Source organism: Felis catus, chromosome C1, assembly GCF_018350175.1.
Source record: "Felis catus isolate Fca126 chromosome C1, F.catus_Fca126_mat1.0, whole genome shotgun sequence".
NCBI lineage: Eukaryota > Metazoa > Chordata > Mammalia > Carnivora > Felidae > Felis > Felis catus.
In genome coordinates this window covers 42,719,560-42,746,326 of record NC_058375.1, presented here as the reverse complement: position 1 = coordinate 42,746,326, position 26,767 = coordinate 42,719,560, and the positions used below count along the sequence as shown (strand labels likewise).

The 26,767-nt window shown below is 38.8% G+C and overlaps 1 protein-coding gene across 3 annotated transcripts in view; it reads right to left on the bottom strand.

Moving 5' to 3' along the window:
* The window catches only part of SCP2 (sterol carrier protein 2), a 125,571-nt gene extending 98,915 nt beyond the window's left edge, over positions 1–26,656 (bottom strand). Inside the window, exons 1-5 of one of the 3 annotated variants that reach the window (XM_011284984.4) lie at positions 26,468–26,656; positions 18,641–18,698; positions 17,946–18,017; positions 14,041–14,172; positions 11,286–11,362 (exon numbers count right to left, since the gene is read on the bottom strand). In XM_011284984.4, the coding sequence (XP_011283286.1) occupies positions 11,286–11,362; positions 14,041–14,172; positions 17,946–18,017; positions 18,641–18,698; positions 26,468–26,536 (408 nt within the window). In that variant the 5' untranslated portion in view covers positions 26,537–26,656. The other 2 variants (XM_045035857.1, XM_045035856.1) reach the window with 2 other exon arrangements.
* Between the last annotated feature and the right edge of the window lie 111 nt (positions 26,657–26,767).

The window sequence follows — 26,767 nt, the reverse complement described above, 5'->3', positions numbered from 1 at the left end:
GATATTTGAGCAAGAATGTGAAGCAGTAAGGAGTAAGTTATTTGGGTAACCTTGGGGAAGGAGCATTCTAGGCAGAGAGAACAGCAACCAAAAAGATCTTAAGGCAGAAGCATGCTTGGGTTTTTGAGAAAAGAAGTGAATTAGGGCTAAGATAAAGAGTGTAATCACCTCAGAGAGTGTAATCACCTTTGTTTCCTAGTTCTACAATATAAGAACATAGTTACTACCACAAATATTTCACAAAGGGAAAGCTAACAGTTTCTTCTGTTTCCCTGCTAGACCATGAACTCCCTGAAGGCAGGAATCTTTTTTCATACACCTTTGCACATACACCCAATAACTAGCATATGGCCTGCCACACAGCAAACATTCTATACCTGTTGAATGAATAAATGAGGATTATTTTTTGGTCCACAAGGAGTTCCAAAGGGAATACTGCTAAGCCCTTCTCTTTGATTAAGAAAATATAGGGGTGCCTGGGTGGCTCAGTGGGTTAAGCATCTGACTTCGGCTCAGGTCATGATCTCGAGGTCTGTGAGTTTGAGCCCCACATCGGGCTCCGTACTGACATCTCAGAGCCTGAAGCCTGCTTTGGAGTCTGTGTCTCCCTCTCTCTCTGCCCCTCCCCTGCTCATGCTCTGTCTCTCTCTCTCTTTCAAAAATAAACATTGAGAAAAAAAAGAAAAAATATAGGCCTAAAGAAAGAAAATTATTTAGTTAGATATGATAAACACTTGACAATCCAAATGATATTTTGATAGAAATGGGTCTTGTGAATCTCTGAACACAGAAATCTTAAAAATAAGAGTTCTAAAGAAATTTTTAAAAACAAAGAGAAGGGGCCCCTGGATGGCTCAGTCAGTTAAGCATCTGACTTCAGCTCAGGTCATGATCTCATGGTTCATGAGTTCAAGCCCCAAATCAGGTTCTCTGCTGTCAGCACAGAGTCCACTTTGGATTCTCTTTCTCCCTCTCTGCTCCTCCCCTGCACCCTCTCTCTCTCTCCCTCTCAAAAATAAACATTAAGAAAAAAAAAGTTTTTTGGGAATGCAAGCTGGTGCAGCCTCTCTGGAACACAGTATGATGGTTCCTCAAAAAATTAAAAATAGAACTACCCTATGACTCAACAATTGCACTACTAGGCATTTATGCAAGGAATACAGGTGTGCTGTTTCAAAGGGGCACATGCACCCCAATGTTTATAGCAGCACTATCAACAACAGCCAAAGTATGGAAAGAGCCCAATGTCCATCGATGGATGAATGGATAAAGAAGATGTGGTATATATATACAATAGAGTATTACTCGGCATCAGAAAGAATGAAATCTTGCCATTTACAACTACGTGGATGGAACTAGAAGGTATTATGCTAAGTGAAATTAGCCAAAGAAAGACAAGTATCATATGACTTCACTCATATGAGGACTTTAAGACACAGAACAGATGAATATAAGGGAAGGGAAGCAAAATAATATAAAAACAGGGAGAGAGATAAAACCTAAGAGACTCTTGGGGCGCCTGGGTGGCTCAGTCGGTTGAGCGTCCGACTTCAGCTCAGGTCACGATCTCACGGTTCATGAGTTCGAGCCCCGCATCAGGCTCTGGGCTGATGGCTCAGAGCCTGGAGCCTGCTTCCGATTCTGTGTCTCCCTCTCTCTCTGCCCCTCCCCCATTCATGCTCTGTCTCTCTCTGTCTCAAAAATAAATAAACATTAAAAAAAAAAATAAAAAAAAAAACATAAGAGACTCTTAAATATGGAGAACAAAGAGAGGGTTGCTGGAGGGGTTGTGGGAGGGGGGATGGGCTAAATGGGTAAGGGGCACTAAGGAATGTACTCCTGAAATTATTGTTGCACTAGGTGCTAAATAATTTGGATGTAAATGTTTAAAAATAAAAAATAAAATTAAAAAAAGTTTTTTTTAAAGAGAAAATGTTCACTGCTAAGTAAAAAAGGGGTGCTAATTAAAACAATGATATATAACTTCTGCTTCTAGACAAGATGGATTACAGAAAACATATTTATCCTTCTAGCTTAACCATCTAAAAGCTTGGACAAAATATATAAAGCAACAATTTTCAATGTACAAGTATAAATCACAGCATAGAGATCTCTAAGAGAAGGAAAACAAATAAGATGAGCATTATGATTTTCCCCAGATTGCTACTTGGAAAGAACAGGGAGGAGTAACATGGAGTCCAGCAATCTTCCTAAGTTGAAGAAACAGAGTTCAGAATTCAAAGAGACCAAGCCATCTAGAATTCACAGAGAAGGGAACTGGAGACAAAAAGAGACAGACAGAGAACACATATGTGCACATGCTCTGAAATGGATAGCAACGTGCAGAAAAATGAACCTGGACCACTTTCTTACACCATACACAAAAATAAACTCAAAATGGATGAAAGACCTAAATGTAAGACAGGAAGCCACCAAAATCCTCGAGGAGAAAGCAGGCAAAAACCTCTATGATCTTGGCTGCAACAACTTCTTACTCAACACATCTCCAGAGGCAAGGGAAACAAAAGCAAAAATGAACTATTGGGGCCTCATCAGGATAAAAAGCTTCTGCACAGCGAAGGAAACAATCAACAAAACTCGAAGGCAACCAATAGAATGGGAAAAGATATTTGCAAATGACGTATCAGATAAAGGGTTAGTATCCACAATCTATAAAGAACTTATCAAACTCCACACCCAAAACACTCAAAAAATAATCCAGTGAAGAAATGGGCAAAAGACATGAATAGACACTTTTCCAAAGAAGACATCCGGATGGCCAACTGACACATTAAAAAATGCTCAACATCACTCATCATCAGGGAAATACAAATCAAAACCACAATGAGATACCACCCTATGCCTGTAGAATGACAAAAATTAACAACTCAGGCAACAACAGATGTTGACGAGGATGCAGAGAAAGAGGATCTCTTTTGCACTACTGGTGGGAAAGCAAACTGGTACAGCCACTCTGGAACACAGTATGAAGGTTCCTCAAAATATTAAAAATAGAACTACCCTATGACCCAGCAATTGCACTACTAGGTATTTATCCAAGAGATACAGGTATGCTGTTTCAAAGGGGCACATGCACCCGGATGTTTATAGCAGCACTATCAACAACAGCCAAAGTATGGAAAGAGCCCAAATGTCCATCGATGGATGAATGGATACACAAGATGTGGTGTGTATGTGTATATATATATATATATATATATATATATATATATACACATACACACACACATATACATACATGCACATACATATAATAGAATATATGTGTATATTATATACATATATATACATATATGTATATAATGTATATTGTATGTATAATGTATAATGTATAATGTATAATGTATAATGTATATTGTATGTATAATGTATAATGTATGTATATATGTATGTACATATATACATATACATATATGTATATGTATATAATAGAATTGTATGTGTATATATATATATATATATACACATACACACACACATATACATACATGCACATACATATAATAGAATATTATTCATCCATAAAAAAGAATGAAATCATGGGGTACCTGGCTAGCTCAGTTGGTGGAGCATAAAACTCTTGATCTCAGGCTTGTGAGTTTGAACCCCAAGTTGTGTATAGAGATTACTTGAAGGAGAAGGAGAAGGAGAAGGAGAAAGAGGAAGAGGAGGAGGAGGAGGAGGAGGAGGAGGAAGAAGAAGAATGAAATCTTGCCATCTATGACATGGATGGACCTTGATGCATTATGAAAAACTAAGTGCAATAAGTCAGAGAATGACAAATACCATATGATCTCACTTACATGTGGATTCTCAAAAAACAACAACTGGCTCACAGATACAGAGAACAGATTGGTAGTTGTCAGAGGGTAGGCAAAAGGTATAAGCTTCCAGTTATAAAATTAAAAAGTCATGGCCGAGGCAGTGGCGGGGAACCTGGCTGGCTCAGTCAGTAGAGCATACAACTCTTGATCTCAGGGTTGTCAGTTCAGATCCCATGCTGGGTGTGGGGATTACTTAAAAATAAAATCTATTAAAAAGTCATGGAGATATAATGTACAACATGGTGACTATAGTCAATAAGACTTTACTGCATATTCAAAAGTTGCTAAGACTGTAAATCTTAAAAGTCCTTAAAAGTTCTTATCATAAGAAAAAAGTCTTGTAACTAAGTTTGGTGACAAACGCTAACCAGACTTATTGTGGTGATCATTTCACAATATATGCAAATATCGGTCCATTATGTTGTACACCTGAAAGTAATATAATTGTGCATCTCAATTACACCTCAATTTTAAAAAGCCTAATTCAAACAAAGACAGAAATAGGAAAAAGGATGGGAAAAGATATACTATTCTAATTCTAATCAACAGAAAGGTGAAATGCCTATGTTTATATCAGACAAAATAGATCTAAGATCAAGGAACACTACAATAAAGAGGATTATCTCACAATGATGAAGGGGTCAATTATCAAGTACCTAACAATCCTAAATGTTAGTATACCTAATATCAGAGCTTGAATACATGAAACAAAAACTGATAGAACTGAAAGGAATAGACAAATCCACAGATTTAGCAGAAGATCTCAATACTTCCCCTCTGAATAACTGATAGAACAAGTAGACAGGAAAATCAGTAAGGATACGAAGATTTGATCAATACTAACAACCAATATGACTTAGCATTTACAGAACACTCCACCCAATAACATCAGAATACATATGAAAGTGCACAGACTATTTATCAAAATAGACCATATCCCAAGCCAAAAAGTAAGTCTCAGTAATTAAAAAGTATTCATATCATACAAAGTATATTCTCTGACCACAGGGATTTAAAATAGAAACAAATAGGGGTGTGTGGGTGGCCTGGTGCCTGGGTGGCTGAATGGTTAAGCATCAAATTTTGGCTCAGGTCATGATCTCACGGTTGGATCATGGTTCCAGCCCCGCATCAGGCTCCTGCTGTCAGCGTAAAACCTGCTTCTGATCCTCAGTCTCCATCTCTCTCTTCCCCTCCCCTGCTTGTGCTCTCACCCTCCTTCAAAAGTTAATAAACATTAAAAAAAACTTTTTAATAGAAACAGAGAACAGAAAGATATCTGAAAAATGCCTAAATATTTAAAAATTAAACAACATGCTTCTAACACATGGGTGAGAGAAGAAATCACAATGGAAAATTTTTTTTCAAGTTTTTATTTAGATTCCAGTTAGTTAACATACAGTGTAATATTAGTTACAGCTGCAGAATTTAGTGATTCATCACTTAGATACAACATTTGTTATGCTCATCATAACATCCCCCCTCCCCACCCGCCTCCCCTCTGGTAACCATCAGTTTGTTCTCTACAGTTAAGAGTGTTTCCTGGTTTACCCCCCCCCCTTTTTTTTTTGAAATTTAAAAATAATTTGAAATAAATGAAAATAAAAGCATGACATAAAAAAACTTATGGTATGGGGGCCCCTGGGTGGCTCAGTCGGTTAAGCATCCGACTTCAGCTCAAGTGATGATCTTGTGGTTCATGAGTTCAAGTCCCACGTTGGGCTCTGTGCTGACAGCTTGGAGCCTGGAGCCTGCTTTGGATTCTGTGTCTCCCTCTCTCTCTACCTTTTGCCCACTCTCTCTCTCTCTCTCTCAAAAATAAACATTAAAAAAATTTTTTTTAATTTACGGTATGCTGCTTAAGCAGTGTTTTAAAAGAATGTATAGTATCAAATACCTACATTTGAAAAAAGGCCAGATTTAAAAGCAATGACCTAAGTCTCCAACTTTATAGACTATAAAAATAAAGAGCAAGTTAAACCCAATGTAAAAAAAAGGAAATATTAAGGATCATAGCAGATGTAACTAGAAAGTGAGCAGAATGAAATAAATAGAAATTAACAGAATGGAACAGAAAACAGAAAAAATAGAGAAAAACCAACGAAAATAAAAGCTGGCACTCTGACAAGATCAATAAAATTGGTAAACACCTTTTATTTTATTCATCATGGGAAAAAGAGAGAAGACAAAGATTAACAACATCAGAGGAAGAACAAGGACACGTCTAAAAATCCTATTTTAGGAGCACCTGGGTGGCTCAGCCGGTTAAGCGTCCGACTTCAGCTCAGGTCATGATCTCATGGTCCATGAGTTCAAGCCCCATGTCGGGCTCTGTGTTGACAGTTCAGAGCCCAGAGCCTGCTTTGGATTCTGTGTCTCCCTCTCTCTGTGACCCTCCCCCATTCATGCTCTGACTCTCTCTGGCTCAAAAAAATAAATAAACATTTAAAAATAAATAAATAAATAAAAATCCTATTTTAGATGCCTGGGTGGCTCAGTTGGTTAAGCGTATGGCTTCAGCTCAGGTCATGATCTGTGGTTCATGGGTTTGAGCCCCACATCAGGCTCTATGCTGACAACTCAGAGCCTGGAGCTTGCTTTGGATTCTGTGTCTCCCTCTCTTTCTGCCCTTCCCCAGCTCTCTCAATCTCTCTCTCTCTCAAAAATAAATAAACACTGCGCAAGGATGACACGCAAATTCGTGAAGCGTTCCATATTTTAAAAAATAAATAAATAAAATAAATAAATAAGTAAATAAACATTAAAAAAATAAATAAAGATCTTACTTTAAAGAGATACTATGGGAATAACATGATCAACTTTTTGTCAATAAATTCAACAATGTAGATGAAATGGACAAATTCCTTAAAAGGCAATATCAAAGGTCACTCAAAAAAAAAATAATGACATAAATAGTAATATATTTACTAAAGAAACTGAATTACTGGGGTGTCTGGGTGGCTCAGTTGGTTGAGCATCCAACTTTAGCTCAGGTCATGATCTCATGGTTCGTGGGTTTGAGCCCCGCATCAGGCTCTGTGCTGACCACTTGCTCAGAGCCTGGAGCTTGCTGCGGATTCTGTGTCTCCTTCTCTGCCCCTTCCCCGCTTACGCTTTGTCTCACACTGTTTCTCAAAATTAAATAAATGTAAAAACAAAATTAAAAAAAAAAAAAAAAGAAACTGAATTACTAAACTTAAAAGGTTAAAAACTTTCCCATAAAGAAAACTCCAGACCTAGATGTGGTTTTTAATAATTTTCAAATACAAGTTACCAAGATACTTATCATTCACTACTTAAGAAAAAAAGTCAATTTTTCATGTGTCATAAATATCAGGTACTCTCATTAGGCATCACCTAATCTTATTTCATACTCTTCTCCAGTTGCCACCCTCCAATCCAGTTTTTCAAACTGTCCCCTAAACATATCATATTAATTACTTTTTTCTGTAGGCTCCATGCCAATGTTGGGCTTGTAGAGTCACATGCTCTACCGACTAAGCCAGCCAAGTGCCTCTGAACATATTATATTATGTTTATTCCACCATCCATGACTTAGCTCATGATGTTTTCTCCCATACCCAGAAAGATCTCATGCTTCCCTATCTTTAATTATCTTTATTATATTATTATAATTATCCATATTTATTATATAAAAATTTCATATAATTATTATCTCTTACTGTCTTTAAGACCCAACCTAACATCTCCTACTTTCTTAAAATGTTCTCTAATGAAAATGGGAAATAGCTCTTGTTGATTTCAATGCCTGTGGTTACTAAGAGATACTGTCACCTATATTTAACTTAATTTAAGGTAGAGGTCCTTTAATGTTTGAACAGAAAGAACTGAATCAGATTGACCTCATAAGTCTTAGATGAATAGGCTAAAAGTTATCTTCAACTCATTTTCTAACAATGATTCTAGTTTTAGGGGCACCTGGCTGGTACAGTCGGCAGAGAATGCAACTCTTGATCTCAAGGTCATGAGTTAGATGTTGGGTGTAGAGACTACTTAAATAAAACTAAAAAAAACAATAATAAAGCAATGACTCTAGTTTTTGTTTTTGTTTTTTTTAAGTTTATTTATTTTGAAGGGGGTTAAAAGAGGCAGAGAGAGGAGAGAATCCCAAGCAGGCTCTGTGCTAACAGCACAAGCCATCCAGGCACTGGCAATTTCTAATATATATATTTTTTTTCAAGGGTAATTGCTTCTTAAATTATATACATACATGAGGCACCTGGGTGGGCTCAGTCACTTAAGCATCTGACATTTGATTTTGGCTCAGGTCACGATCTCATGGTTCCTGAGATCGGGCCCCACATTGGACTCCATGCTGACATCCTGAAGCCTGCTTAGGAGTCTCTCTCTCTCCCTCTTTCTCAGCCTCTCCCCCACTCACATATGCATGTTTGAACACACTCACTCATTCTCTCTCAAAATAAATAAATATTTTTTTAAAAAGTAGAGGGATGGAAAAGATATTTTATTCAAATGAAAACTAAAAGAAAGCTGAGGTCACTATACTTATATCAGATAAAATAAACTTTAAGACAAAGGCTATAATAAGAGACAAAGAAGGTCATTAAACTAAAATCCACTTCTATTAATTACACATAAGATTCAAATATTCAATCTAAAGAAAAACGCTTAATCATTTTGGCTCTCCTCGACATTCACATGTTGATATACTTATTAAAGTATAATTATGTCTGGTCTTATTATTTTAAGTCAGGTTTAAAATCTCAAAACCATCTATCTAATGATAAAGGGGTCAATCTAACAAGATGACATAACATTTGTAATTTTTCATGCACCCAACACAGTAGCACCTAAATATATAAACCAAATGTCAACAGACCTAAAGGGAGGGATAGACAGCATTCAATAATTGTACACAGAACTTTAATACCCTACTTTCATCAATAGATAGATTAGTCAGACAGAAAATCAATAAGGAAACATTGGACCAGATGGACGTAACTGACATATACAGAACATTCCATCCAAAAGCAAAAGAATACACATTCTTCTGTGGTGTACATGGAACATTTTCCAGAATAAATCGTGTGGTAGGCCCTTAATAAATTTAACAAGACTGAAATCATCAAGCATCTTTTCCAACCATAATGGCATGAAACTAGAAGAAAACTAGAAAATGCACAAATACGTGGAGATTAAACAACATGCTACTGAACAACCAGTGGGACAAAGAAATTAAAAAATATCTTTTTTAAGATGAATTAAAATGGAAATAAAACAACCAAAACTTATGGGATGCAGCAAAAGCAGTTCTAACAGGGGGAGGTTCATAGTAATAAACTCCTATACGGAGAAATGAGAAAGATCTCCAAAACAACCAAAAACAAAAACAAAAACAAAAAACCCACATGACAAAACCCTAACTTTACACCTCAAAGAACAATAAAAAGAAGAACTAAGCCCAAAGTTAGTAGAAGAAGAACATAACAAAGATCAGAGTGGAAATAAATGTGACAAAATATCAAATAGAAAACATCGATGAAACTGTGGGACCCAAGGAATTTAACAAAACTCCCCTATCCCTGGACAACAGAGCAAGACTAACTCCATTTTATGCTACACCCACCATCTCAGGTATAACCCCCACATGACCTACTTATTGCTTAAGACACTCCCCCACCCTAGTCAAGCCGCAGAGCACACCCTTACTGGAAACCGGCTCATATAGGAATATGGAACCCCTAACTGCCAAAGAATGTAAACCCCGCCTTTTGCCCGCCAAACTTGTGTGCCAATTCTGACCAGAGTGATAGGCTAGTTCAAACAGTTCACTATAGGGTAAATTGTAATTCAATTGCCACCTGCATGTGGACTAACATCACTATGCAACTTTCTGTGTGTTACAATCTCATTGGCCATTGGCCCCTATAAAACTGCTATGCTTCTTAACCTAGGGGTCCAAGTCCCTGCTCCGCTGTGCCGGGTATACTTGGGCCCAAGCTCGAGCTTGCAAATCAACTCTCGTGCGTTTGCATCGGTATCGGCTCCTTGGCGGTCTCTGGGATTCGAAATCGGGGTATTACAAAACTAAACACTGGTTTTTGGAGAAGATAAACAAAATGCCCAAGCCTTATCTTCTCTCACCACTTCTTCTCCATTAATTCCAATTAAACATAATTATATCTTATCACACTATCATCTAAACTCTTTTTATCTTTTTTCTCTTTAGAGTGTATACTAAATAATTATTTCTAACCTAGTCCAGTTTCACTAATTCTCTTTTTAGTCATGTGTAATCTACTATCAAACCCATCTTCTGATTTCTTACTTTTAATCATTTTATTTTTCTTTTCTATAAACTCTACTTTTTTTTCATGCCTATCATGTCCCTTTTTGCAGTTTCCAATATTCTTACAATATTTCCAATTATGGTGCCTTGTTTCTTTAATGCCTGGTTATTACTGCATGTCTTAGATAATTATTTGAAGAGTTCTCAAAGCCTCCAAAAGAAGATGCTTTCCTCCAAAAGAAAACTCACACTTGTGTCTGTTAAGTACCTAGGTAATTACCATTCTGGAACCAATTTAGACTGAATTCAAGGTTTGAGGTTTCTCTAACTGTCCTGTAATGAGAATTTTGGTAGCAATCTCATATGAGGAATATCAAAGAAAGATTTTTCAGTGAAAGGTTTTTCTGGTGTTTTGTTTTTGTTTTTTTCCTTCTCTTTTTTCTCCCCTATTCCACTCGGTACCAAGACAACTCTCACAGGAAAAAAAGACAGTTTTTCTTTAGATTTGCCCTTACCCAAAGGGTTTATCCCCGCAGGGCCCCAGTTTAATGTGCAGAGTGAGTATTAAACTTCTGATCTTGGGAGGACTACTTGCCTCTTCACTCCAGGGGACCATCAAAATTAAAGCTCACAGCTTCCTGATCAAAGGCATTCAAGGCAAAAGTGCTTCAAATACTTCAAACTCTCTGGCATTCATCTGCAATTCCTCTCTCTTTAGCACTTCCTTGCCTTTAGGATTTTTTCTTTATATTCCAATACTTTAACTGTCATCTCTAGAACTGGTTTAAATAACTTGGCTTCCCATTCCCAGAATCAGAAATCCCACACTTTATTAATCCTCTTCAATTTGTTAAGTTTTTGAATTAATGACTCTCAAATAGGTAAGTCACCTCAAATTCAATCATTTGACATTTCTGAACATCAGGTTTATCATTGACAAAGTAAAGAGGTTGAGCCAAATTATCTCTGATTCTTTACTGTTCTAAAATACCAGAATTTATGCATACATATACAATGTCACATTTCAGATTGTGAATATATCAGCTCATTTAATAACTATGCCAAATTATGCTTTCTGTTGCTTATTAACAGGTTCTATTTATAGTAGTCAGATGGGCAAAGTTTTCTCACAGTACTATTAACAACTCCAGAGTAACAGTAAGACTCACATTTGATACAGGGGAAAGGGAAAGGGATCCCTTCTCCATCTTCTCAAACCCAAGAGCCAAGACACAATCTGCCATACCTTGAAAGAAAAATGTTATCATTAAGAAAAATTAAATTTCAAGACACCTAACCAAATACCATTAAATACTTTAAGTAATTTATATAAAATTGAAAAAGATGCTATAATCTGACAAAATGTTTAATAAGTGAAAAATTAGAGTAAATTCTTATATGATTCCAGATAAGAGGAAAAATTACGTATTTCTTTTATTCTAAATAATTTGTATGCTAATAAAACTTTTTATTAATATGGAAATATGGTTCAGTGAAAACAAATATAAACAACCAATTTTGGGTTTTTATTAATTATTTTTTAATGTTTATTCATTTTTTGAGACAGAGCGTGTGCACGCACACGAGACAGAGAGAGAAAGAGCGCCGCATGAATGGGGGCATGGCACAGAGGGAGACACAGAATCCAAAGCAGGCTCCAGGCTCTGAGCTGTCACCACAGAGCCTTATGCAGCACTTGAACTCACGAACTGCCAGATCATGACCTGAGCCAAAGTCATACACTTAACCAACTGAGCCACCCAGGCGCCTATAAACAACTAATTTTGAATTTTAAAACAAACAAAATTTAAAAATTTTTTAAAGGATCCTAATTAAAATCTTAACAGAATTATTTTTGGAGGGAGGGGATGCCTTAAAAATGATGTTAAAGTTCAACTGAACAGCAAAATAAGAATTACCAAAATTTTTCTTTAAAAAAAAAAAAAAATGAAGAAACCTAACAAAGTGAGGGGCACAGAGGACTCAAGCATTATCAAACAATAAGACATTATAAAGCTCCAACAATTAAAATAACAATGGACGGGCACTCGGTGGCTCAGTTGGTGGGGCATCCAACTCTTGATTTGGGCTCAGGTCATGATCCCAGGGTTGTGCAATCAAGCCCCAGGTAAGGCTCTGCATTGAGTGCCCTGAGTGCGGAGCCTGCTTAATTAAGACTCTCTCCCTCTGCCCCTCTCTCCCACTCAAGCACTCTCTCTATCTCTAAAAAACAAAACCAAACAGGGATGTGCCTGGGTGGCTCAGCTGGTTAAGCATCTAACTCTTGACTTCAGCTCAGGTCATGATCTCACATTCATGGGTTCAAGCCCCACACTGGGCTCTGCACTAACACTGTTAGTGCTTGGGATTCTCTCTCTCTCCCTCTCTTTCTGCCCCTCCCCTGCTCTTGCTCTCTCACGCTCTCAAAATAAATAAATAAACTCAAAATAAAAAAATAAAACAAAACAAACAAAAACAATAGTGGAGTAGTAGAGCAATAATCAACAATCAACCAACAGAACAGAATAGAGGGCCTAATAAAATACATTGGAATATTTGGAAATATAGAATATGATATATACTCAAGAGAACTAAAAACACATGGCCGCTAAAAAATGTACATAAATATTTATAGAAGCATTATTCATAATAGGCAAAAAATAGAAACAATCCAATGGCCATTAATTGATAATTGGATAAACAAAATGTGGTCTATCCATACAATGGAACATTATTTGGTCATGAAATATAATGAAGTAGGGATATATGCCACAACACAGATGAACTGTGAAAACATTATGCTAAATGAAAGAAGGCACAAAAGGCTATGTATTATATGCTTCCATTCATTTAATGTTCAGAATAGGTAAATCCAGAGACAGAAAGTAGCTTAGTAGTTACCAGGTGTTTAGGAGAGGGGAAAATGAAGAGTGACTGCTGATAGGTTCAGGGTTTCTTTTTGGGGTGATAAAAATGTTCTAAAACGCTAGATAGTGGTGATGGTTACATGAAATCTGTGATTATACTAAAACACTTAATTGTATAGTTTCAAAAGGTGAACTTATGGTACATAAATTAGATCTCAATAAAATTATTATTTTTTATTTTTTTAATGTTTTCTTTTTCTTTTTATTTTTGAGAGAGAGAGCGTGAGCAGGGGAGGGGCAGAGACAGAGGGGGACGATGATCCAAAGTGGGCTCTGTGCTGATAGCAGCGAACCCAGTGAGAGGCTCAGACTCACAAACCGTGAAATCATGACCTGAGACAACGTCGGACACTCAACCGACTGAGCCACCCAGATGCCCTTACAGCTGTTATTTTTTAAAAAGATCTACATTATAGGGGTGCCTGGGTGGCTCAGTTGGTTAAGCATCCAACCCTTGATTTCAGCTCAGGTCATGACCTCACAGTTCACAAGATCATGCCCTGAGTTGGGCTCCGTGCTGACAGCGCAGAGCCTGCTTGAGATTCTCTCTCTCTCTGCCCCACCCCTGGCATGCATGTGCACAAGCACACTCTCTCTCTTTCTCAAAATAAATAAATAAACTTAAAAAAACAATTTAAAAAAAGATACATATTATAAAAGCAATCCCTCTGGGGTGGGTGGCTCAACTCGTTAAGCATATGACTCTTGATTTTGGCTCAGATCATGATCTCATGGTTTGTGGGTTTAAGCCCCACCTCTGGCTTTGTGCTGATGGCCTGGAGCCTGTTTGGGATTCTCTCTCTCTTTCCCTCTCTCTGCCCCTCCCTTACTTGTGCTTTCTCTCTCTCAAAATAAATAAATAAACTTTAAAAATCAATCAATCAATCAATCAATCAATCAATCAATCCCTCTAATGGTCATAGAGAGAAATGATGAAAGGGCAATAGATATTGCCCCATGTCTATTTAAGTACAGTAGACAAATAAACAATCCTCACCACCCTGTATCAGCTGCCGGGCCATAAACAAAGCAGTAGAACCAGTAGCACAGTTATTGTTGACGTTAATTATAGGAATTCCAGTCAGTCCCAAACTGTGATAGATAGACCTCTGCCCACAGGTAGAATCACCTGTACAGAAAAAGAAACAAAAACTATAATATCTACAACATGGGAATTTATGAAGCTGCAATGCAACATAATACCACAGTATGGTTGTTTTTTTTCCAGTATTATGCCTTTGCCTAGCATACAACACAGGCAGAACAATAAATAAACTGACATCTTACTCAGAAAAAGGTTTTGCATTAAGCATCATTTACACTCCAAATATGAAAAATCCTCAAAACACAGTATGATATGTACTTTCTCTACATGTTACAATAGGAAAGTAGAGAAATGACCAAGTAATAGCGAACAATTCAATCTGGCTAGTGCTACATGATAAAGGAAGCAATGTTTCATTTATACTTCTTTACAAATCTTTAAAACTATACCATCTGATTAAAAGGCTATGACTTTCTCAGGGAGCCTGGATGGCTCAGTTGGTTAAGCGTCTGACTCTTAATTTCAGTTCGGGTCATGATCTCAGTTTGTGAGTTCAAGCCCAGCATCAGGCTCTGCACTGACAGTGCGGAGCCTGCTTGGGATTCTGTGTCTCCCTCTCTCTGCCCCTTCCCTGCTTGTTCTCTATCTTTCTCTCTCAAAATAAACAAACATTAAAAAATAATAGTAATTTAAAAATAGAAATAAAAAATAAAATAAAATTTTAAAAGGCTATGATTTTTCTCTTCATATAAAGGTTCCACAACTTCAAAAAGTTTAAAAGATCCTATGAGGCAGGTCATTACAAAAAAATAGTGATCCAAGCTGAATACACATTTGACTCCCTTTGCCAAGTAACACGGCCACCAAGGCAGACATGCTAGAGCAATGTAATGGGAACATCTGAAGGTATAGACTCTTCAGAAGTCTTCAGGGAAAACAGCAAAGTTCAGGACCTCCTTTTCAATAAATACATTGTGTATCTCTCCGACCTAGTAAATTTCCCTTTGAGAATTCTCTTGGTATCTTGAAATCTCAAAAAAATAACCACAGATATGCGCACAGACTCACCTACGGTTATGCTTACTATAGCCTTTTTTCAAAAACTTTTTTTAACGTTCATTTATTATTGAGAGACTGAGAGAGACAGAGCGTGAGCGGGGGAGGGGTAGAGAGAAAGAGGGAGACACAAGTTTGGGAAGCAGGCTTCAGGCTCCAAGCAGGCTTCAGGCTCTGAGCTGTCAGCACAGAGCCCAATGCGGGGCTCAAACCCCTGAACTGCGAGATCATGACCTGAGCTGAAGTCAAATACTTAACCGACTGAGCCACCCAGGCACCCCAAAGCCTTTTATGATAACTAGAAATCAGAAAAAATTTAAAATGTCCCATGAATGAATGAATGAATGAATGAATGAATAAAGAAAGAAAATGTCCAAGAACAGGATATCATTACTACTACTAAATAAACTGCAGTAAATCCCAAAGACTAGAAAATCATACAATCATTAAAAAGGCTGTAAAAAGACTGGGTACATTCTAAATGTCCATTGAAAGGCAATGGATTCAATAAATTATGATATATCTATTCAATGGAATTTTATGCTATCATAAAAAATAGACCAAGGAAGCTCTTTATGATACAATTTGGAACAGTAGCCAAGAACTACTAAGTAAAAAAGAAAAAAAAATTTAAGATACAAAATAGTGTGTCTATTATGCTACCATGTATGTAACAAAAGGGGAAAGGGGAACTTACACACTCACACATACTTGTATATGTACAAATCACTTCTGAAAAGATACACCAGAAATTAGTGAAACTGGATGACTAAGTGAAGGTAACCATGAGACAGGGAGACAGGAATAAGTGTGAGATTTTCCACTATATAACCATCCACCTTTGGTATTTTTGTACCATGTAAATACTTCATCAAGTCCAGAAAAAAAAAAAAAACTTAATTGAAAAAATGCTGGGGCACCTGGGTGGCCCAGTGGGTTGAGCGTCTGACTTCGGCTCAGGTCATGATCTCGCGTTCCGTGAGTTTGAGCCCCGTGTCGGGCTGTATGCTGACAGCTCAGATCCTGGAGCCTGTTTCAGATTCTATGTCTCCCTCTCTCTCTGCCCCTCCCCCACTCTCACTTTGTCTCACTCTGTCTCTCAAAAATAAATAAATGTAAAAAAAAAATTTTTTTTAATGTTAATGATAACATAAAGGAAGACCTAATGGAGAATACTGACAACACTAAAATGAGAAAAGTAGGTTACCAAAAAGTATGTATACTAGGACCTCATTATTTTTTTTCTTTTTTAAGTTTTATTTATTTAAATAACCTCTACACCTAATATTGGACTCAAACTCACGATCCAGAGATCAAGAGTTGCACATACTTCTGACTAAGCCAGCCAGGTGCCCCAGGACCTAATTTTCTTGAAGAGAAAGTTGTATATGCATGCATACTCACATGCATTCATATTCACTGAAGGATAACACCAAAAATTAATGGTGATAATTTCTGAACTGGACAATGGGATTACAGGTGATTTATTTTTTCTTGTCTTTTTCTGTTTCCTTTTTTTGTTATAATTAGTGTATATTCTTTTCCTAGTTAGAAAAAGTTTGATATGGGAATGCAAGCTGGCGCAGCCACTCTGGAACACAGTATGGAGGTTCCTCAAAAAATTAAAAAGAGCACTACTCTACGACCCAGCAATTGCACTACTAGGTATTTATCCAAGGAATATAGGTATGCTGTTTCAAAGGGACACATGCACCCCAATGTTTATAGCAGCACTATCAACCATAGCCAAAGTATGGAAAGAGCCCAAACGTCCATCGATGGAGGAATGGATAAAGAAGACGTGGTATATATACACAATGGAGTATTACTTGGCAATCAAAAAGAATGAAATCTTACCATTTGCAACTACGTGGATAGAAATAGAAGGTATTATGCTAAGTGAAATTAGTCAGTCAGAGAAAGACAAATACCATATGACTTCATTCATATGAGGACTTTAAGAGACAAAACAGATGAACATAAAGGAAGGGAAGCAAAAATAATATAAAAACAGGGAGGGGGAACAAAAGCATAAGAGACTCATAAATATGGAAAACAAACAGAGGGTTACTGAAGGGGGTGTGGGAGGGGGGATGGGCTAAATGGGTAAGGCGCATTAAGAAATCTACTCCTGAAATCATTGTTGCACTATATGCTAACTAATTTGGATGTAAATTAAAAAAAGAAAAAGAAAAGAAAAAAGTTTAATAAAAAATTTTAGGGGCGCCTGGGTGGCGCAGTCGGTTAAGCGTCCGACTTCAGCCAGGTCACGATCTCGCGGTCCCAGAGTTCGAGCCCCGCGTCAGGCTCTGGGCTGATGGCTCAGAGCCTGGAGCCTGTTTCCGATTCTGTGTCTCCCTCTCTCTCTGCCCCTCCCCCGTTCAGGCTCTGTCTCTCTCTGTCCCAAAAATAAATAAACGTTGAAAAAAAAAAATTAAAAAAAAAAAAAGTTTAATAAAAAATTTTATTGGATACAAAAAAGTAAATGTTTACAAATTTTAAAATAACAAAGAACAAAAATTTACCTTCTGAACAGTATCTTTATATGGTAGAACTATGGGCAATTTTTTGTTTTTTAAAGATAAACAGTTTTTTTTTAATTTATCTCCTGTTTTGGCAATAAACAATGGCAAAGACATATATTAAACTAGGCTAACACATAAGGGAAATCTAGGAATGATAGGAATAAGACTCTGAATTCTGATTTTTGAGGGTTAAAATTTACAAATGCCTCTGCACTGTTTATGAAGTTGCTGCTATATTAGGTGAAACACTTTTAGAATATATAGTTTACCACATACCATAAACGTAGCCAACACATGCCTGTTCCACTACTGAATAAGAGATCTGTGCATCAGATAAAGCTTTCTCGCCTATAAAAACAAAAGCGTTTAATCAAATAGTGCTTTGAGTATTTGCTTTAGGTGAGTAAAAATTAAGTTTAGAGTTTTCCCAGAGTAGATCTACCTCCAAATAGTCTACGTTCAATTCAAATGACAAACCTTCATCAAATCCTCTCAGACCTCTCCATTGAGAAATAACCATTTCTTCCTCTAAGCTACTACATCACTTTTCCATACCTCCTTTATGATACTTATATACTAACTATAAATATATTAAACCCCAAAATCTTAAACCCCCTTAGTGGCAAGGTCCTTGTCTTACTCATCTCTGTGGCTCCACTGTACCTCTAAAGGGCGAAATTGAAAAGAATATCATTATTGGGGGGCAGGGAGGACGCCCACAGAGCCCTTTGCTGTCACACTAAACAGTTGGATAGTACATAAAATCAAAGGCCACTGTTTGCCCTGGCTATCTAGCTAAAAATTAGCCCAAGCTCTTTTCCCTTTGTCCTTCCTAATGAATCAGTAAGCAATTATCTGTATAGGTTCTTCTCCTTGACCCAGGATTCTTTTTACGGTTGCAAGGTTGTTCCACAATCAAGATAGACTACACAGTAACATCAATGTTCAAATACCTAAATTTTCTATTTTACCTGCTTCTTTTGCCAAGTCAGGATAGTCTCTTGAATTCTCAAGTCCAGGCTTTAGGAACTAGAAATATAGAAGGAGATAATAACAGAAGCAAATATAGTTAAATTTTTCTCACAACAGAGCACTGCAGAAATTCATTCATCTATTAGCTTACACAAAAACACACTGAGCGCCTAACATACTGAGCACCTATCATGTTCCTGGACTCTGACAATAAATAATATACAGTCCTTGCACTCAGGGAGCTTCTAGTCCAACAGAAAACAGAAAATTATACTACAGTGTCCATAAGTACAGAATAATTTGGGAGGGAAAACTAGATAGGTTCAGAGGGAGGATTAGAAAGGCTTCCCAGAGGAACTGACATTTAAATTAAGTCCTTTAGGATGGAGTTTGCCAAGTCAAAGAAAACAAAACTTCTAGGACAAAGGTCTAGAAGTGAGAGAATATGGCTCAATCCAGGTACTATAAACAAGTTTATATTGCAGCAGTTGAAGTGCAAGAAAGTTACAGCAAGTGACAGGTACAGAAGAGTAACTTAGGTCCAAATGATGGTAACCACTAACATTAATTGGGCACTTACTGTGTTATGCATTATGCTAAGCACTTCACATATATTAACTCATTTAATCTTCACAATAATCCTAAGAGGTAGTCACTATTATTATCATCACTTTACAGTAAGAAAACTAGGGTATATAGAGAGATTAAGTAATTTGCCCAAGGTCACATAGCTAATAAGCAATGAAGCTGAGACTTCAGACAGTCTGGCTCTGGAGCCAACTCAGGGAACGTTATATGCATTCCTTTGACGTCTGAGCTTTATCCTGAAGACAATGGATTTTTTTTTTTAAGAGACTGGAAAAAAAACGAGATACTGCTACACATCTATTAGAATGGCCAAAATCCAAACATTGACAATACCAAATGCTGACAAGGATGTAGAGCAATAGGAAGTCTCACTACTTGTGGGAATGCAAAATGGTATGTCCACTTTGGAGGACAGCTTGGTGGTCTCTTATAAAACTAAACCTTCTCTTAACATTAATCCAGCAATCCTTGGTATTTATGCAAATGAGTTGAAAACTTATGTCCACAACAAAAGCCCACAGAGGCACATTTATAGCAATTTTAAATCACTGCCAAGACTTGTTAAGTAACCAAAATGTCTTTAGTAGGTGAATAGATAAATAAACTGTGGCACATGGAACACTACTCAGTACTAAAAAGATATGGACTATCAAGCCATGAAAAGACACAGAGGGTGGTGCCTGGGTGGTTCAGTCAGTTAGCATCTAAATACTGGCTTTGGCTCAGGTCACGATCTCACGGTTCATGGCACGATCTCACGGTTCATGGCACAGAGAATTCCTTGTTGGATTCTGCCCTGACAGTTCAGAGCCTGCTTGGGATTTTCTGTCCCCACTCTCTCTGCCCCTCCCATTTGTGCTCTCTCATGCATACATTTTCTCTCTTTCTCTCTCTCTCTCAAACGAATAAACTTTAAAAAAAACAAAGAAAAGACATGGAGGAATTTTAAATGCATGTTACTAAGTGAAAAAGTCAATCTGCAAAGCCAACAGACTGTATGATTCCAACTATACGACATCCTGGAAAAGGCAAAACTATGGAGATAGTAGAGATTAGTGGTTGTCAGAGGTTGAGGGAAAAGAGGGATGAACAGGCAGAGCACAGAGGATTTTCAAGGCAATAAAACTATTCTGTATGATTTTTTTTTAATGCTTGTTTATTTTTTGAGAGAGAGAGAGAGTGACAGCGAGGGAGGGGCAGAAAGAGAGGAAGACACAGAATCTGAAGCAGACTCCAGGCTCTGTGCTGACAGCATAGACACAGGGCTCGAACCCACAGACCATGAGATCATGACCTGAGCCAAAGTCAGATGTTTAACCAACTGAGCCACCCAGGCACCCCATATTCTGTATGATAATACAATGGATGCATGTCATTATACGTTTGTGCAAACCTAGAATATACAACACCACAACGGAACCCTAATGTAAGCTATAGACTCTGAGTGACAATGATGTGTCAGTTTAGGTTTACTGATTATAACAAATGCCCCATTCTGGTGCAGATTACTGATAGCGAGTGAGGCTGTGCATGTGTGGGGGCAGGGAACATATGGGAACTCTATACTATCTGCTCAATTTTGCTGTAAACCTAAAACCGCTTTGAAAAATAAAGCCTTATCTTTTAAAAAAGAGAGAGACTGGGGTGAAAAGAGCTGCATTTTAGATTATTATAGATGTAATGTGGAGAAATGAATGAAGGGAATAGGCAGGAGGCAGTGAGGACAAATGATCCTGAAACAGTCCAAGTAAGAGTTGACTAAGATAACAGCAGAAAAGATGAAAAAAGTAGACAGATTTCAGAAACATAAAAGAAGAAAATCTACCAAACTAGGTGGCCAACTAAATAAAGTGGAGTGGTTTGCTGGTCAGTGGAGGTGCTAGCAAAAAATTGGCTTTCAAAAAATTTTGACTGCAAGCCACAAAAAATACATATTACAACAAACCCAGTAGACACATATATACATACATAATTGAAGCTAAATTTTCATGAAATACTTATCCTTGTTATACTGATAAAATATTTTCTATTCGATTTCAAGTTTTTAATGCTAGAAGCAACCTACCAAATTTACTTTTCAACCTCCCAGTGAGTCACAAAACCAGTCTTAAGTATTATATAGAGACTTGACTTAAATGCCACATTTCATTGCACAGTGCTGAAATACATCTGTTGAACTTGAACCAAAAGAAAACATTTAACATTTCTTCCCATTCTGTCTCATCCAATTTCTTCATAATTCCTGCATTAGGGAATCCTTCATAATTCCCTAATTCAGTACCTAAAAATTGCCTATTCCACCCCTACTTATTCTTCAATTCACTATCCACAATCAGATCATTTACAGAGAGCACTCATATACAGAGAACAGTATGCTAGGTTCTAACTGGTTATACCAATTCATGATTAAATTATAACCCATGTAATGAAACAACTGCACTTTCCCAGTGCTTACTGAAATCAAGGTAATTTTTAAATGACTAGCCAAGCAAATAAACACATACAGCACTATTTCTTCAAAATAAAAAGCATAGTTAGGTGGAAACTACCTAATGTCCGTTAACAGCAGACTGGATCAACTGTGGTATGTTCACACAGTGGACTACATGACATCAAGTAGAATGAAAAATCCATAAATACACATACAATTATGGATGAATCTCACAAATATAATGCTGAATAAAAAAGCCAGGACTAATCTATAGCATTAAAGGTCTAAAGTCAGGATAATGGCAATCCTTGCAGGTGAGGAGTCGGTGACTGAAAAAGCGCACAAAGGAGATTCTGAGGTGCTGGTAAAGTTCTATTTTTTTTAGTTTTTATTTGTTTCATCAAAGAAATGCAAAACAAACAAAAAGCACCATAAGGCATTAATAAAAACGGCAATTCAGTTTCACTACTCTCCACACACTAGTCTTACTTGTTCCCAAAACATCCACTTTTAATTCTTTTAGACATTTCTTTTTTTTATAAACTGCCATATTTCTAAATGTTCTTATACTATCATTTCTTTATCAATTTCAGAAATTATATCACCATCTCCAAAAAGGGCCAGTGAGGATTAGGTCTCTTTAGCCCCCCCCCCCCCCATATACATTTACACTTACTCCATCCCACTTATACAATTGAATAATTTTTTATTAAATCAGTACTCATTGTTTACTTGATTACGTAAATATTTTTTATTACTGGGCCAAGTTGTGTGCTATAATTACATTTCCTATGGTACAATTTTTTTTCTAGAGTTATTTTTAAAAGTTTTAACCTTTTGGGGGCACCTGGTTGGCTCAGTCAATAGAGCATGTGACTCTGAATCTCGAAGTTGTGAGTTTGAGCCACAGGCTAGGCGTAGAGATTATTTAAAAACAAGTGAATAAATAAACTTTTTTTTTAATAATAAAAAAGTGGCGCCTGGGCTCAGTGGCTCAGTCAGTTGAGCGACCGACTTCTGCTCGGGTCATGATCTCACGGTTTGTGAGTTCGAGGCCCACGTCGGGCTCTCTGCTGACAGCTCAGAGCCTGGAGCCAGCTTTGGATTCTGTGTGTCTCTCTCTCTCTGCCCCTCCCCTGCTCATTCCCTCTCTCATTCTCTTTCGAATAAATAAATGTTTAATAAATAAATGATAATAAATAAAAGTTTTAGCCTTTTTAAAGATTAATTGTAAATAGGAGAGATACAGAATACCACACACAAAACATGAATTACTCTAAGGCAAACACACTTGCAACCACTGACAAAGATTCACCAAACTCTAGCCAGGCTCCTCTGAGCCCTCTTCTCTAAGCCACCACATTGGCTTATAAAAACCAAACATTAGCACAGTTTCTAACAGCTCAAGTCCACATCCCTAGGATGACTCTAGCCCTACTTAAAGTGCCTCAAGGCTACCAAAAAGAAGTTACTGTTTGTTCCCACAAACACAAGAAGATAGGACCCCTGTCTCCAAGTCTCTGTGGGAGAGTGGGAGCCCAAGTTTGGATAAGCACCAGTTAGCAAACCCAAGTGGATTTCACATGGACCAAGACCCCCCTTCCTCCTTTTTGTAAGTTTTCATTTCCCTAGCACTACACTACTGGGCCCCAACTCACCACCCTCCCTATTCCCTCATTTCCCTTTAAAACACCCAGTCACCTCTGTATACATCAAAACTGAGTGCACTTCACACTGGACTTTCCCTTTCACAGTCATGTTACTGACTGAAATATGTCCTGATGCTTTTACCTAGTGTCTGCCTTTCCTTGTCTTTCACACCACCACCCAGACCAATAAATTGAACTTTGCTTCCATTTTTACTCCAGAAACTCCTCTAAGCACTCCGTCCCAATCTCAATCCCCTCTTACTATCGTTCTCTTACAGCAATCACTTCTTTGTAATATTTCATTACTTTATCATCCAAGTATGTATCTGTAGACACTACAGTTTAGTCTTGCCTTTTATCAAAATTCCATGGGTCTTTTAATTCTCTTTTAATCTACAGGTCCTCCTCCACTTTCTTTCCCTCTCAATGTATCTGTTTAAGAACCTAGAACATTTGACCTAGAGCTGCCCAGATAAGTGTTGCTTTAGCAAACTTGTTTCAGTTGTGTGTTGGGCTGGGGGGGGGGGGGGGAGGGGGGAATGTAAAATGTATTTCTTCTGTAAGTCATGAAATTATCATACATTAAAGTATTAGAAAAATCAAGTGCTTATTATTTGGTCCTAACTATAAGGGCACCAGAATTTAAAAAAAAAAAAAAAAAAAAAAAAGTGACCAGAATAACTTAGAGCGAGTTGAAGAACTAGGAGAAAATATAGTACTTGGGTACTTTGCTATAGACTGAATGTCTGTGTCCTCCCAAAAGTCATATATTGAAATCTAATCCCCAGGGGCGCCTGGGTGGCTCAGTCGGTTAAGCGTCCAACTTCGGCTCAGGTCATGATCTCTCAGTCTGTGAGTTCAAGCCCCGCGTCGGGCTCTGTGCTGACAGCTCAGAGCCTGGAGCCTGTTTCAGATTCTGTGTCTCCTTCTCTCTGACCCTCCCCCATTCATGCTCTGTCTCTGTCTCAAAAATAAATAAACGTTAAAAAAAAAAAATTAAAAAAAAAAAAAAAGAAATCTAATCCCTAATATGGTTGAATTTGGAGGAGGGGCCTTTAGGAGGTCATGAGGATGGAGCCCTTACAAATGGGATTAATACACTTATAAAAGAGACCCCAGATAGCTCCCTCACCCCTTCTGCCATGTGAGGACACAGCAAGAAGATAGCTGTCTATGAACCGGAAAGCAAGACCTCACAAGATACTGAATCTGCCAGTGCCTTGACCTTGGACTTCCCTGCCTCCAGAACTGTGAGAAATGAGTATTTGTTGCTTAAGCCACCCATGCTACAGTATTGCTGTTACAGCAATCCAAACAGATGAAGTCAGACCACTTCTTGAAATAGGCAGAAGGTGAATCTATGAAAAAAGGGCATATCAGAAGGTAAGCAGCATAAGCAAAGGGACGTGGGCTGCTATCAGCCAGGTGGTGGTTGTGATTTAGTTGTATTAAAACCTGTTGACATCCACCATAGAAATTCTAACTTATTTCCTATACTGATAATAAAATCTCATTACGAGAACTTCAAGTTGTATGGGGAACTCAGCCTTTCAAATTAAGAACCATCACACAGGGGTGCCTAGATGGCTCAGTCCATTAAGCGTCCAACTTCAGCTCAGATCATGATCTCATAGTCCCTGAGTTCAAGCCCCATGTCAGGACTTGTGCTAACAGCCTGGAGCCTGCTTCGGATTCTGTGTCTCCCTCTCTCTCTGCCCCTCCCCTGCTCACACTCTGTCTCTCTCAAAAATAAACATTTTCAAACATTAAACAAACAAAACTATGCTGGCTTCATGCTGAGAGGCTGAGCATGATTCCAGGAAAGAAGCCTGGCAGTCCCACTCTGGCTGATGCTTCAAGGTGCTCACTGCCTCTCTAACAACTCCCCGAAAAAAAAAAAAAATGCTGAATGCTACTTTCACTTTTTGCCTTTTTCTAAAAGCGAAAATCCTCTTCGAATTTCAGCTAACGAAAATAGGCACTAACACAGGTCTCTGAAATACAGGTGAAAACGAAACGGCGCAACCTGTACTTGCCACAAGTTCAGCCGCACCGAAGCAAAGGTTAAGTACGGGACTCTGCGGGAAAGTCGGGAGGATCAGAAACTTCTTGGAGAAGCTAAGATCCGAACCAGTCTTTTAAAAGTCCGAAGTCGGGGCGCCTGGGTGGCGCAGTCGGTTAAGCGTCCGACTTCAGCCAGGTCACGATCTCGCCCTCCGTGAGTTCGAGCCCCGCGTCGGGCTCTGGGCTGATGGCTCAGAGCCTGGAGCCTGCTTCCGATTCTGTGTCTCCCTCTCTCTCTGCCCCTCCCCCGTTCATGCTCTGTCTCTCTCTGTCCCAAAAATAAATAAACGTTGAAAAAAAAAATAAAAAATAAAATAAAAAAAAATAAAAGTCCGAAGTCAACCAAGCACAAGGAGTAAGAACAAGAGAAGGAAAGCAAGAGAAGCACAGAACAGAGTGCGGGTGAAAGTAATAAGCAGTTTGGCATTACTCGCACTTAGGAGCCGGGAGGGCGTCAAGAAATGAGGCCAGGAGCCTCTGGATTCCTGAAAACCAAGCAGAGTACCACTGCGGGGACAGAAAGGGGGGTCGGAGGATCCAGGAAACCTGCCACTTGTGCCAAGACACTGCACATCACCGTTTCTCCTCGTCCACACTTCTGTGCCTGTAAAGGAATCCTACGGGGAGTACTCCTGGGTGTGGAGGGCTGGGGACATTCCCCTTTCCGTACCTGCTTCCCTTTCCACTGTAAGGAGGATCTTGCCTCGTCAAAGAGCCACATACCTTGGGATTCCACTCAGAATCAAAGGAGGTGTGGGTTTTCGGTTATGTTGGGGTGTCCGCCACAAAGCCTGATCCAGCGAGAACGGAAAAGGCGGAAGGGGAAAGAAATGGCCACAGGAACCACCCCCAGACAGCGCCATACCTCAGGGACAACCCTGCACCGCAACCCATCCGAGTCGCCACTCTCATGCCAAGAAGCCGGAACGGGCCAGTGGGGTGCCCGGGGCACCCTCCCGGTAGGAAGGACAAACCGCCGGCCAGCGCCAGGCCCCTGCCCTTCCCGCCGTGCCCCTGTCACCTCGGGGCTCCCCGACTGCCCCGACTCCTCGGCCTCTCCGGCACAGAGCGAAGAGGTCCGCGGCTCTGTTTACCTTGGTCATCCCAACCCCCACCACGAACACCCGGTGCCGGGGCCGAGGCGCTACGGCCGTAAGGAGCATGACTCAGGCTGTGCGCTGCGGAGGCCGACAGAGCAAGCTCTAAGGCAGCCGACGCGGGCGCTCACTGACCAAAGCGGCAGCGACGCCGGCGCTCACCCTAGAGCTAGGGGCGGGGCCGGAGGCGGTGAGGGGGCGGGGGCACGCTCCGGCGGCGCGAGGTGGAGCGAGAGTAGGGCGCCTGCGCGTGCGCAGAGGCGGCCGGTGGTGGCGTTCTTTTCGGGGAGGGGGGCG